Source organism: Bacillus rossius, chromosome 17 (genome assembly GCF_032445375.1).
Source record: "Bacillus rossius redtenbacheri isolate Brsri chromosome 17, Brsri_v3, whole genome shotgun sequence".
In the NCBI taxonomy this organism is placed as follows: Eukaryota; Metazoa; Arthropoda; class Insecta; order Phasmatodea; family Bacillidae; genus Bacillus; species Bacillus rossius.
The window spans coordinates 26,591,328-26,606,572 of record NC_086344.1 but is presented as its reverse complement, the minus strand read 5'-3'; the positions used below and the strand labels follow the sequence as shown (position 1 = coordinate 26,606,572).

The 15,245-nt window shown below is 37.1% G+C and overlaps 1 protein-coding gene across 7 annotated transcripts in view; it reads left to right on the top strand.

Annotated features, from left to right (window-relative positions):
- The window catches only part of LOC134540822 (kazrin), a 352,698-nt gene extending 338,455 nt beyond the window's left edge, over nucleotides 1–14,243 (top strand). For 6 of the 7 annotated variants that reach the window (XM_063383782.1, XM_063383780.1, XM_063383783.1 and 3 more), the window contains one exon: nucleotides 5,542–14,243. In XM_063383782.1, the coding sequence (XP_063239852.1) occupies nucleotides 5,542–5,820 (279 nt within the window). In that variant the 3' untranslated portion in view covers nucleotides 5,821–14,243. The remainder of the gene's footprint in view (nucleotides 1–5,541) is intronic. The other variant, XM_063383784.1, reaches the window with a different exon arrangement.
- The last annotated feature ends 1,002 nt before the right edge of the window (nucleotides 14,244–15,245 follow it).

Below are 15,245 nucleotides of genomic sequence, written 5' to 3'. Positions count from 1 at the left end.
TACTACATAGTACATAATATGAAAAATTTACTCATACTGTTTTGTACTTATAAATTTACTATTTCCCTGTGTTTTTGAGGTTTCTAAGTCACCTTTTCAATTTCCTGAGTTTTAAATGTTTTCCAAATTTCTCCTGACAAATTTTTCAAAAACATACATTGTGTAAAATTAAGCCCAGTTATACATAGAGCCTTAAAAATTACAAAGTATAGTAATTTGTAAAAAGTATAAAGTATATAGTTGGCTATTATATTGCTTCATATTCAAATTTTTATTTTTATTTCAATTGAATTTTGATCACTAAGATGTATATTATAGGTGTTGCTATATCTCTCTCGTGAAATGATAGTGCAGAAAATCAGGTGACGAAATCAAACAGATACTTTTGGGAAAAAAGACAGAGGGAAAATTAGAATGCTGACCAGATTGTTCGCACAGTCAAGACTGCTGCGAGACATCAAATCCGTAATTAACTGCAGAGTGTCAACTATTGTTAATGATTCTATGCGTAGTTTATTTTGAAACATTTTATAATTAGTAATGTCCAGTATGGCTTGAATGCAAATCCTATCACAATAAAACACAGTAGGCATGGAGTATTCATGTAATTTTTTAGTAATCATTCATCAACTGAAAAAATGCCTAGAGGATTCTTTTGCAGACTGTAGGTTTTCATGACAATTAACCTATCTCTGCTGTTTTTTTGTTCTTGGTCCGTCAATTCAAGAATAAAAATTAAAATATTTCTTTTTAAAGGAATGATACTGGTTGTAGACGATAAATCTAATGTAATGAGGTTTGTTTCAATAAATCGTGGAAAATAATGATTAACTACAATCCTGGCTTGAAAACGCTACGTTGTGATGTATTTGCAACTGGAGAGAATGCTAGTCATAAGTGTGAAAGGTTTTACGTTGCACAGAACAAAAAGTGCTGTGTTACGTGTGGAATGGTTGGGAATGAATTCACGAGTTATAATTGTTATTCAAAAGCTGTGCCCTAAAGAACATAGGTACACTTGTTTTCTTGTGTCGGTAGCTATTAAATACAGTGCATGACAAACTTTTAACACATACCATACCATGAAATGTAAATTAATTACTTTCTTGTATTAGAATTTTAGCTTTTCATTGATGAGTTATGGTAAGTTAAATTTCATGCCCCATGTATTTTTTTTTTAAATTCATTTTCTAGACTAGCATAATTTAGAAAAATTTTTAGCTATTATTTATTACTATTAAATTTTTTTGGTTACATACCTTTATAGTTTAAGAAAAGCACAAAATATAAACTTGGAAATCATTTCAAAATATTTATTAGAAATATGTAGTTTTTGATGTAACTTAACATGAGTCTCCAGGTAAAACAAGGGAATGATAGTTTATCAGTTGTAAATAACCACACTCTGTATCAACAACTATTGCAGCTTCAATAGGCTAAGATCAATTTTATTAACAACTATAACCATTATCGCAACTTAATGTAAATAGTGATAACTTTTCCGAATTTCCACATGATAATTAACAAACCAATGAATCTTTTACAGACAGCTGTAATCAAATAAAAAAAAAATTATTATTCCCTGACATCACCACGGAGTTATCCAAAGGTAGGAAAGAATTATGTGTTACTTTTTGTTCGCTACCTGCTGATTGTCGCTAGCCGCTCTGCTTCTTCTCTGTTTGCGATCCCTCTCTCCCACGGCTGCTTTGACGAGCTCTTACGTGTGTACCTGGATTCTCAAGTAAGCTCGCAAATTTACACGCAGCTCCGAAAAAAGTAATAATAAAAAAACAGCTAGGGGGTGGAGTGAAATACAATTGTGTTTCTCAAAACGTAAACGGGAAGAATTTGAATAAGTGATTGCTAATTTTTTTAAAGCATGGGGTGCATCTTGGAAAGGGGGGAAAGAAGGGTACGAAACCTATAGGGTTTCGAACCTTTAGTGACATATTTAAATTTTGTTCTTGGGGTATTTAATTCCTGCCAATGTTATTTTGAATTTATTTAAATATATTCTCGTAAGTTCGACTGGATCATTTAATAAACAGAGTTTTTGTATGTAACAAACTGAATTTTAAATTTTTTTTTCTGAATTGAACAACACCTCCTCCACCAATCTCCTTTCCCTTTTGCACCCTCGCTTTTAAGTGTCTCTCTCGGCAGATTAATTTTATTCCAAGATCCGGCTCTACAGTATTTTTCTTAAATCATTAGATTAGTTTTCCCTTCGGTTTTCGTATTTCTTATTTCCTATTCTAGATTAACTGTAGCTAATGCATGTCTGCTAGAATTAGTGGCGGATACAGAAATAAACTTAAAAAAAAGAAAGGGTGGAGGGGGGTTGCTAAACGATATCTTGAGCTGTGGGTGTAATAACAAATCATCCAAGTCATTTCGAGCAAAATATTTAGTTCTTATCTATAATAATTAAGTTGTTCTGGGTAAGTGTATGAACGTGTTGGAATGTGCATTGTATAACATGGGCGGCAGGGGAGCGCCCTTCCCACGCTTGCTATTGTAAGGTGCAGTATATGAAAATGCTTGTTCATCTTGTTTGTTGTTTGCTCTGCTCAAAAAAAAAAAATCTTTTTTTTTCTAAGCCATTTGCTATGAATTTATTTTATAGAAGTTGACACACGCAGTTACGGTCTGGTAGCCGAAATTGTGTGAACATTTGGTCGTGTGACTTTTTTTTTTTAGATTAATTTGAGCTACTTTACTTACAGAAGTAACCAGGAGCAAATGCAGAATTTCTTTCCCTGGGAAGGGGGGACTAGAACCATTTTGCCTGTTGTTTTCTTATAAATTATTTCCATTTGTTTGTGGGACTGATTTTTTTTTTTTTTTTTTTTTTTAGGAATTACTGATATGTAGCTTGTCAAATGGGAATACCAGAAGAAAATGAATTTAGAGTTCAATGATATTTAAAATATGTTATTATAATCTGCTCTAGGGCAAGAAAAAAAATACACATGAGAGGATTTTTTTCTGACATGCAGTGAAAACCAGCAATGGCATATGCCCAAAATATTGTTTTAAATCAATCATTGTTGGACTCATTCCTAGAACATCTCTCGCATTTGTTGTTGGATTGCAGGTTTTCTCATCAGATATCTACTTGATTTTATTTTTGAGCTGTAGGTCACGCAGATGATTATATTTATTACCGCTCGCATGACTTCTAGCCACTATTAGATCGTGTTTAGTATAAACAAATATCTGTTGAGAAAACTTGAGCTGGAACATAAAATTCAGCGGCGCTCTCATGGTGAATTCACAGGAAATTCCCTCAAACAGGGAGCAGTAATGAAAAGAAATTTTAAAAAAACTAACATTTTGTGTGAGACAGAGCTTTGAACTCTTTAACTACGTCATCTGACTTATCTAGAATGCATTGAATGTTATTTACTTGTGGCATGTGTCTTTCGTTGAATGGGGTGTATTCCTACGCTGCGATGCATGTCTGTGGTCAAACTAGTTATCTTTTTTACATTTTACCTTTATGTAAGAATCACTGTACTAGCTGTGCATGTAAAATCTTGTAAATACTCCTGAAATTCTTTGAGTCATTGAATTTTGTCAGCAATACAAATTTTGGTTAACATTAATTTTTTTTTTTTTTTTTCCATTATTCTACATTTTACTTTTTTTTCTGCAGCAAAAGAGTGAAGAAGAGTTCCTCATGTGTTTACTTTCTTAAGTGAACCCCACACTGAGAGTACATCCTGTAGTGTAAGGAGGAGGAGGGGGGAGGGGGAAGGGGGGTGGTTTTCCACACCCTGAGCAAGAGCTTTCAGTGGGGTCCATGTGCCCTCTTACATGGAGGGCATCCATGGTAAACGTAACCGCTGACCTCACTTCCTCCGTAGACACCCTCTCACAACATATATTGTACTATTTGATACAACGCACAGGCTGTGTATATTCGAACTCGCAATGATTTTTGCGCGTCCTTCCATTTACCATCCGTCCACCGATAGCTCCTTTCGACGGACGGACGGTCGAAATCATAACCTCCAGAATGTCAGCAATGTATTGCCGGTAACCTTTACTTTCTTAAAAGGTTTTGAAATTTGTTTTCTTGTTTAGCCGATTCCATCAATGTTTCATCTTACGTCTAGACACATTTTAAAGTTTTTTTTTATTATTATTATCAAAATTGACCAAGGCATAGAAGAGAAATTAATTGTGTATGATAAAACTGAGCGAGCCAGACCAGAAAAAAATTAATTTGAATTTTTAGTGTAAGTGATGGTAAATGATTGTCAATCTATAATACCTATAAAAGATATATTTTCACCACTATTTAAGCCTTCTAGTCTGGTGGCAGCATCAAAAAGGAAAAGTGATTGACATGTGGATCGTTGTGAATCGTTGGATTGTAGACGGACGAACACGGGACAGTTGTTATCTGTAAAATACACTACAAAACTGTGGGTACTTGAGCAGAGGAAGCAGAAATTACCAGTGTAGTCACTGATCGGTTAGTGCTTCTGTTCTTCACTAAAAGCTAAATGTACACTGGTCTTCTGCTGTGTGGAACGCTCCAGCTTCAAGACACATAGCTTACCATGCGCATGGTGTGTTTTACAGAGACAAACAGAAGCATTATGAGATGTTAAGTTCTTTGCATGTACCGCACCAAGGGCCTATTCAGATCAAAACATAAGGGGAGTAATTTTTTTTGGAAGTCCACTGAAGGGGGAATAAATGAATGTTTAGGAATTCATCCTCTTTCACGGGTGAGGAGGGTAGAAAATTATTAAAAAAAAAAAAAAAAATAACAAAATTTTGAAAGGATTAGTTAAAATTGTCTGTATCCACAGCTATTTGCATCCTGTAAGATTGTTTTTGTCCATTTGGGAAAAAGGAAAAAAGGGTTTTTTTTTTTGGGGTGGGGGGGGGGGGGTTAAGCTGTTCCCCTTGCCACCATTCCCTTTCCCCCAGATGCGCCCTTACAATGGATTCGTACCCACAGTTTTTGTGTGTATTTTAGATACAACTTGGATATAGCATAATACTGATGATGTATAATCAGGATGTCCACATTCCGGAAAGTCAGAGAATTCACTTCACAACCTGGGAAAGTCTTGGAAATTCCTCAGTGATAGTACTTTGGGGGGGAGGGGGGGGGGGGGGGGAAATGTCATGTTCCGGTATGTCATCACCTTTTTTTTTTCCCCAGATGGTATTTTATTGCACTGTCATATGCAATATAGTATGTTGTATGCAAGGTTCTGTCTGAACTAGTACAACTGGAGTGCCCTTTATTTCATTCAGAAAATTGCACAATAGTTAAATACTCAAAAAAAAAAGTTGTCAGGTTATTTGTAATTTTGGTAATGGAAATATCGCTGCAATTTTTCTCGAGAATTGTGTGGACTCCCTGATGATTTTTATTATAAATTGTATTGTTCTCTTCCAGCATCAGCAATGTGATAAAGTGTGTGGGTAAGGTAGAGAGCAGGAATGATTGAGGGCTCACGTCTTTGCCGACACAAGTGTTTTTCTTTTTTTCTCTCTGTTTGCGCCCCCCAGCGCTTGTTGAGCCGGGTGACGATGGTTTCCCAGGGCTCTATAAGCCGTGCCCTCGGCCTCAAGCTGGGGCCCGACCCAGGCAAGCGGCGGGACGGGCGGCCGGGCTCCAACCACGTCGCCTCACCGTCGTCATCGTCGGAGAACGGCTCCCGGGGCTCCCCCCCGCCGCCGCCCCCGGCCGCGGCGCCCCGGAGGCGTCCCGCCCACAACCACCACCACCACCGCAGGGCAAAGTCCATCGGAGACATTGACGTGGCGACGCCTCGGACCCCCGTCTAGCCTGGCCGCGCCGAGGGAAGGACGCGTCGCTGTTGGATCCAAGACCGCACAACGCAAGCCGTTCGGACACTGCCGCACCGTCTCAAGCAAAACTAAACAAACTTTGACAGCGATGATAGCGCTTACGGTCGCACATATGTGGCGCGCAGTATAAACATCACGTCCGTTACAAAGCGAATCTTCTTGTTGTGATGTTCTAGCTGGAGTTTGAAGTAAAATAAATTTAACTTTAAAACTGTTGATTATCATCTAGATGATTTTGCAAAGAAAAAAAATTATATATATTTTTTTTATTTATTTATTTTTTTTTTTCAGTTTTCTGATGTTCAGTTGGAGCTTTTAATTTCTTTCTTTTGTTTCCCAGTGTCGTAGCCTGCTTGGCATCAACTTAATGTTAGACACGTCACCAACAGAAGACGCGGAGGCTTCTGATTCGTCACCCAGCTGATGAATCTTCGCAAATGAGTTTTGAGAGAGTATGTAAATGCTGCTGCCCTTGTGTAAAAATAATCTGCTATAAATGTTGTGATTTTTCTCAATCCAAACACTTGGGGAAATATCAACAAAATAAGACTCATATTGGTTTCACGAACACTGGACTTATTTCAAAATGAGAAAAATAAATAGCGTATTAACTTTAATTAAATAACATATCAAAAAATATGTGTACAGAAAATGATAAATTATTTCTTTTGACAGCATTTCACAAATGCTACTTGTAAATATAGTAATACTTGAGGAAAATATTCATAAAAAATGTTACGATATTAAAGAATTATTATAAATTTCATTTTTGAACTGTCATTAAAAAATTAATAATGTCTGCATAATGTGCACTGCTTGTTTCTCAACTATTCTGATTGAACGCTACCGCTGTTTGACTTTGTGCAAAAATTCATAGTGTTGGTTGTGATACAAAATAGCGAATCATTAACAAAACAGCATGCCATACCCACAATGTAAGGCAAAGTTACATTTATCTGAATAGGAGTGAGACAAAATTTCAAAATTCAAAAATGCAGAAAAAAAAACTTATTAGTAGAAAAGTAACAGTATGGTGTATTTGCCGGAAAACAGTGAAAACATTAAGAACAGGGCATGAATAACAAACAGCTAGTAATTTTCTCTGTAAAATAAAGCTGTTTCGTAACCACAACAATAAATAAATAAATAAATAAATAAATTGTTCTACACATTTGCAATAAAAACACAAGAATGTGGTTAAATTTAAAGAACTCTTTATGGGGAAAAAAATGTAGATATGTTTGTTATTTGTATGTATGAACATGCCGATAATTTATTCTAACCTCGTCAATCAACCTGGATTATGTGACAACTAATTATAAATCTGGGGATGTTATGTTGAAAGTATCAGATCTGAAAGTACAAACATATAAAATTACAATTTTTTGTTTGTACTTAAGCACATGTATTATTTTTGTTGGTACCGTTCGCAGAGATATAAATTAAGGTTGACATATGGATTTTTATTTTTTTATAACACTAAAACTGAAGTAAAAACAATATTATTATTATTATTATTACTATTTGTTAGACAAATATTTGTGAAATGAACATGGGTTAGTTTTTGTTTTGTTTGGTATCCACTATAATTTTCACTATATGTGAGTTTGCTCAAAAATAACAGCCATGTTAGCTCATAATGTGAAAATAATGACAAATGGAAACTAATATGTCACATTTTCAAAATGAAAACTTTTTTTTTTCTCCCACATTTCCTAAATGAGAACTATTGTGTCACATTCTGAAAATGGAAATTTATTGTGTCATTTTCAAAATGGAAACTATTGTGCCACGTCTTATAAATGAAAACTATAGTGTCTCATTTTGTAAATGAAAAACTTCTGTGTCACATTCTCTAAATGGAAACTGCTGTGACACTTTTTTAAATTAGAACTATTCTGCCAAGTTGTATTACAATTAGCTTAACAGTAGAGACTAACAGAAATTAACTTGACTGCCATGATGAACGGATAAAATATGTCCAGTTTATCGTAAAGTAGTTTCAAAATCAAAATGGAAGACAAATACAGTAGAACCCCGATTATCCGCGACTCGATCATCCGATTCGCGGATTAACCGCGATTTATGTCCATCAAGTCCAATTTTTTAGTTACATATAACCAATGATTCAAAATGTATGTAAATGTTAAAATACTTTGCAAAATGTATGTTGGTCAAAGTACTTTGACTCAGTTATGTTTATATACACAGAAAGTTTAAAAAAAAAACTTGTACATACATACGTATGTACATAATATTTTTTGTGTTCCGTGTTACGTGAATAGATTATACACTGGTGCGCGATTCCACGTCCGCATGACCGGACTGTACACTCCCGCGCGCAGCACGGCGCCGTGCCACAGAGATTACCCGGCGCATGGAGACAGTCCATTCCATTAGTGTACGTTGTTGAAGCGTGAAGGTGGTGATAATTTTATGTATTGTAACAGTGATCTGCATTCCGACGGATTATACCGTTGTGTTGTGCGGAAGTGTTGAGCGCAACATTTCATAATGTCATCAAATGAACAGAAAAGAAAGCGAGTGGTACTGTCCATCGACAGCAAAACAAAAATTATAGAAAGATTTCAGAGTGGAGAAACGATTGCAAATATGCGACTGAGTTTAATGTCGGTAACACAACAGTGCGCGACATCATAAAAAATCGCGAAAAAATCCTTCAGTTTGCTTCACAGGCTGACACTTCAAGTGGATTAAATAAACGCAAGACGATGAACGAATCCACATTTAGCAGCTTGGACACTTGTTTGTTTGAATGGTTTCAACAGAAAATGTCGGAGGGTGTAGCATTAAGTGGCGTAATTTTATCACAGCAGACGTAATTTTTTAAAAAAAAACTAGGTTTGACAGAAGAACCATTTTCCTGTTATATTACTTCTCCGTTATTTTATTAGCACCGACTGTACTGAAGTGTGTGTGTTGCAACTAGTGCTTGGCACGCAAGATAAATTCAGCTTATCACTTTCTGACGCGGCGCAGTGATACGACGGTGTTTGTTTATTTCAAAACTCAGCTAAGAGTGAACGGAGAATAGATATAACGACCCCTCACGGTTCCCGAGATTAGGGTCGTTATAAAGAGGTGGTCGTTATAAGATTTCCGACCCATCTGCAACACTAAGTCTAGGCCGTTTTTGCACTAATTCCACGTTCAGCAAGCTAAAAATAAAAAATCTAACATTTTAAATTCATATAAATAAAGGGGGATAAATACACCGTGAATTATACGAGACAGAGACACCGTTTCAAAACCATCAAATCAAGTCTCAATGCACTGGTATGAAAAATCTTATCTCGAAAAGAATTTTGAAGGCAGTCGTTATGTAAAACAATAACCAGCCCGATGGTGTTACTGACAACAGAGCAATGAGCTAAGTGTGGCAGCGTCGCTTACGGGCAATGAAAAGAATGCGTGACCTTGGCAGCTATCAGCTGTCTTGGGCCCTCGGACTGGCGGGCGGCTAGTCACACACCTCGGTGCAACAACAACTCGCGTGCCCACGTCTCCGCACACGAAAGACTTAAAAACCACTGCTGCCCAGCACTAAGCAGTCCGCTTCTATGTCAACAACGCACACAAAGCATGTGTATATATGTAATCTCCGAATGTCCACAGATGGCTGTCTGTGGGCTAATGACCTTTGAGGCAAGCATAACTCGGCTAACCGCGTTTTTCGATTATCCGACTCACTCGTCCCCTTCATTAACACAGATAATCGGGGTTCTACTGTATAAAGAAACAAATGAGTGTGTAAATAAATCCATTGACACATTCCTAATCCCAGTAATCTGACATTAAAATCACTTATTTAGAAAAATACACTTCAGGGAACTGAATTAAAAACGGTTTACCTGCAACAGTATTTTTCTGACATAGCCACTGCAGTTTGCATACAATAAGAAGTTTCTAACATACCTGCTGCAGTATATATATTTGAAGGAAAAATAATTCATAGCCATTGCTGTTTGCTTAAGAGTTTTTTTGGACACTGCAATTGCAGTTTGCGCACAATTTTAGTTTCTTAAATGAAGCAATAGTTTCTATTTCAGAATTTTAAATCATAGTTAAAAGTACTGTGCTAAGCCAAAAGTTTAAGTTAAAAAATAACCGCAGATTAACATGCATATCACTTTAATTTGAAAGCCTAATTTGTAATCTGGAATTATAAAATGCAAATATATCTGTTAATTTGCAGCGGCCAGTCAAATATATCATCATCCTCAATTTATCAAAACTTACTCAATTTAAGCTATTCACTAGTTTATTAGTTGAGGCTTTTCCACATGATATGAAAACTACTCTTATTCATGATATTGGCTCAACTCAGGACTTTATGCAAGAAGGTTTTAGTAATTATGAGACGTCACATTCTTGTTCACAAATCAATGTTACGGTGCTGGGAGTGCTTACAAAATTGACGGAAGCTACATTATTAATATGTATAAGTGAAAGTTCAAATCATGCAATGTATTTGTACAATTGACATACATACTAAAAGCCCCAGAGAACCCATAGCCAATTAATTTCTTCTAACAAGAAATATTGTGGAAATATGTAATTACAACTACATCTGATTTTCACAGCTGGTGTGGAAGGTGTGTATAAATTACCACAAAGTTCATTTGTCTTTTATTGATGGTGTTAAACAGCTTTTAAACAGTTATGGATTATAATCATCTTCAAGTTAGGTACAGATCTCACAGTAAGCATCTAATGTTGTTATTCCATATGTGCGAAAGGTGTTTTTTTCCCTTAACTAAATTGTAGATTTGTTCAAATCATTCTCTCTCTTTGCTCATTGCAATTCTACGAGTTGACCTAGCAATCTGGCACTCTACTCTACAAATACTAATTTTGGCTGACATCACATGAGTATAGCAAGAGACACTCAAATAATTTATCTCAATATGTCCCTTATTTAAAATAATAATTAATATATTCACATACCTACGTTAATGATCAAAAAATTTTTTTTTTCACAATAACACAGGTTTTGTTCGTACAGTAATGAGACTGGGTCTGGTAAAAAGAACTTACTGATCTGATCGGTACAGATTGATAAAATTCTTAAGTCTCCTTGAGCATCGATACACTGCTGCCAATGCGATTACAACGCTGCAAAGACTCCCTGGAAGTCAGCTATCGTAACCTCTTTCAGAGACACTGTTACAGCTATTTGTATGGTGGGAACATCTTCAAAGCAGTGACCTTTCAGGATTCTCTTGGGCTGTGGGAACAGGAAAAAGTCGAGTGGACTCACATGCAGGCTGTATGGTGGCTGTGGCAAGGTTGCGACCCCTATCCAGGCCAGGTAGGTGCTCACAAAGAAGGCAGTGTGGGCTGGAGCATTGTCGTGATGAAGCTTCCAGCAATCGGCAATTTCCAGTGACTGCTCTGTGCAGGCACACAAGGACTTCATTGTAGAAAATGGCGTTGACGGTTTGTCCCAGGGATAAAAAATTCTGTGGGGACCACCCCATGCTTGTCAAAAAGACAACGAACGTTGTTTTTACCTCAAAATTCTCGCCATTTTTGGGGCGCGGGGAGATGGAGGTGTGCCACTCTGAACTTTGGCGCTTGGTTTTGGGGTTATGCTGGAATACCCATGATTCAACGCATGTTATTATGTCTTCTAAAAAGACCAGTTCACTTTCTAATTGCTCCAACATCTCACGGGAAAACGTCAACTCGTTTTTGTTTGTCGCCATTTTGGCACCAATTTTGCACAAACCTTCCGCGTGTACAAATTTTTAGAAATAATTTTGTGAACCGTTATTTTGCGCATGTTGAGGTCTTGGGCGATTATTCTTGCACTCAAACGACGGGTCAGAATTTTCGTCCAAACCACTCATTGAAGTGCGTCCGGATCGTAACGTGTCTTCGGCGGTCTCCCGTCCGTTCTTGAACTCACTGAACCACCGGAAAACCTGGGCCCTTGACAGGACATCGCTTCTGTAAGCCTTCTTAACCAAGGCAAGTGTTTCGGAAGCGGTTTTTTCCAGGAGAAGGCAAAATTTTATCGCGTTACATTGCTCCAGCGAACCCTCCATTTTGGATGTTTTCCGCCATAACAAAAACTCAAAAACAGCTTTAGCGCCACGCGTGATCCTCACTGAGTCAGATCTCAGGCTTGACTGCCACCAGGGCCATGGCTTAGTTTAGACACCCCCCCCCCCCCCCCCCCCAAACCAGGGACCGTCCTCCGGGCGACTGGAGAACCACGCGGCGGCCAGTCTCATTACTGTACGGACAAACCCTGTAGTCATATTTTTATTATATATTCACGTTCCTACAGTAATGTTCATATTTTTTGTTATTTATGTGTCTGCTTATTAAAAAGTTGTTTGTGAATGTACATCTGATTTAATGAAGTTGAGGTAGTTTTGTTTCTTTGCAAACAAGAAAGATAGCACATCAGGGAGAACAGTAAAGCACTTCAAAACATTTTTCAGCTTTGCCATTTAAACTGTTTGCAGTCACGAGGTAAGCAGGGAGGTACTGTGATGTTACGGTAGTGCCCGGCCAGTCCGGCTCCTGCCGAGATCACCAAAAGTGTATACTAAACAAAATTTGCCTTAAAATTCACATAATACAAGTATTAGATGGGTAAAACCATAAAAATTGATTTTTTTTTTTTTTTTTTTTGATTGTAGAGTAAAAATTAAATACCACAGTATGTGACTGTTAAAGAAGTTTAAATTACAAAATACTGATAATTTTTTTTTATCCTGTTCGGACGAGGGGGGTGCCGATTGGAGGGACTTCAGTGCACTGTTTTAGACAGGGAAAACTCAGGAAGGTATCGACTGTGGCTTCTATCATGGGCGTCGCAACCGGGGGGGACGGGGGGCATACGTCCCCCCCAATAATAAAAGTCTTCAATTTTGTCCCCTCCAATAATATATTTAGTTTCGTAGTTATATTAAAAATATGATTTCTGTGATACAACCCATATGTTGCGCATGGTGAATTTAGTCCAATCGTGTTAATGTGAGCACTTTTTAATTTGATCTTTGTGTAAAATCAAAATCAGGTCCGATACCAAAGTGCACCGATAGCAGAAAGCCGAGACGAGTCGAGCCTTCCATTACAACCAACTATAATTAGAATATTTAGGAAAGAAAAATGCCTAAAAACCACTTTTTTGCACCTTCAAACCCCAAATTTTCCCGGGGGAGTACCCCCGGATCGCCCGCTTTTTTTCCAGGGGATAGATATTCCTCAACAACTAAATCAATTGAAGTCCCCCCCCCTCAAAAAAATATATCCTTGCGACGCCGATGGCTTCTATTAAAGAACCAAGCCAGCACTTGCCTGGGGCGAAACAGCGGGGAAAACAAAGATCGGGACGTGAAGCGCCAGGGTTGGACCCGGGTGCACCAGAATGAGAGTCCATTTTGTTGTTGCATCTGCTCCTGATCCTCACAGCTCCTGCTTGCGGTAGGAGTGCCGAGGGCATGACCAAAGTTACTTTTTTTTTGCTCTTGCGGTTTGAACGTCCACCTCCACACTGCTTCAGTTAGATGGAACGCTAAACAAATAAAAAATTAATTTAAGTGCGTTTTTTTTTTTGTGATACTTTGCATTCTTTTTTCCGGAAGTAATACTGCAGCAAGCATTCGATTAGATGAGCACAATGCTGACGCGTCTTTTATTTCATGCACTCAATGCCCTTCGTCCTGATAAAAATGTTTCGAGACAAATCGTCACCATCTGAATTGTTCGCAAAGAGCCAAGAACACCTAATCTAGTAGGTATTTAGAGAGCTTGCTAACAGAACTTTATTGACAGCACAAATTATACGGCAAAGTATGATAATGTTCAGGTATATAAATGTAATTTTATTAATATGAAATATTTTCAAGATGATATAATTCTAAAGATGTCTGTTATGTATTATTTTGTTCTTTTTTAATGAAAGTTTTTTTAAAGTATTTGTTTGACATTAAAAGGGTATACAACTCTTTTAAATTATGATAATTTTGTTATGATTTTCTCTACTCCCGAGGAGCTAAAAATAGAGCCCCAATCTAACAAGCACAGGTCAATAAAAAGGAGAGGATATATTCAACTAACCTGGTATAGTTTTATTTGTTTCAATTCAATTGTAATCTGTAGCATGTCCGTGTAAGAACTTTGTTCACTCCCATGAAGACTTAAACCTGCATCCCGCGTGAGCTGTATGAGGTGGATGTGTTTTCCTATGCCACGAGGAGAACTCTCGTAGTGTAGAAACTTTTGAGAGAAATGCTCAGGTGCTGATGGCGCAAAGTGTACATATGAATGCAAATTTTACAAGTGGCTGTACAATAACGAAATGAACCACAATGATACATTATTTATTCTGGTTGTGAAGGCCTTGGACCAATTATACAAAAGAGGAAAAAAAAATTAAATAAATAATTATAATGCAAGAGATTATGCTTGGTGATAAAAAAAAATGTGAATATGAAGATTGTCAATTTTGGTAAATGTATGTAGGTGTGTATAAAAATGTAAAATCTCATGTTTGAGAAGTTACGAAAGTGTAACTTATTGTATGTATTTTTTATGTCAGCTGAACTTCTAGCTCCTGTATTTATTGGTATATTTTATTGTAATTATTATTTTGTTACTATTGTATCTTCTCTTGAAATTTTAATGATAATAAAGCAGTGTTCAGTGATCCTTGGAAAAATTTGCCTGAATTTTATCTCGACCTGTAATAAACTTAAAATTCCTAGACATTTCAGTGTGAGCCGATGGAATACACGTACAATGACCAACGATTACTCTCTTGACAAGTTCTGGGCAAGGCTGCACACTGTAAAGTTAGCCGCTACGTTTACGTGTCTGTGATATGTTCATGGTGCGAAGAGAGAATAAAAATTATTATAAAGTGAAATTTTAAGCCTTTGCGCACCGTACCAAAATTTTGTCACTGTGTAAGCATAATATTGGATTACCTTATTTTGGTTATATTAAAATTTAAGCCAGATTATGAGAAATTTTATTTTAATTTCTAGGTTACATATTTGTAAGTATATTTTCTGGTGTATCTAAGATGAAATGTGTTTACAAAGCAGCTTCCGTATTTGGAACGTACCCTTGGTGCTGGTTGATCAACTGAATGTGTCGCGTGTTTCAAAGCACTGTCGATGTTGGGCACAAAAATGATCTTATTTTACAGACCCAGTGCCGGCTCCAATGTTATTGTGTCGACCTTTCCCTGTATTGCGACGAACAAAAAACCAGGACAACATGTTGGCAGAGAGAAATTCAAACACAACCGATTACCGAAACTTTGATGAAAACAGCCAGCGCTCGGCTTATTCTTCCACAAAACCATCCATGCCAGCTGCCATGGAAGGCCTTCGAAGGTATGTTCCATCATGGCATAG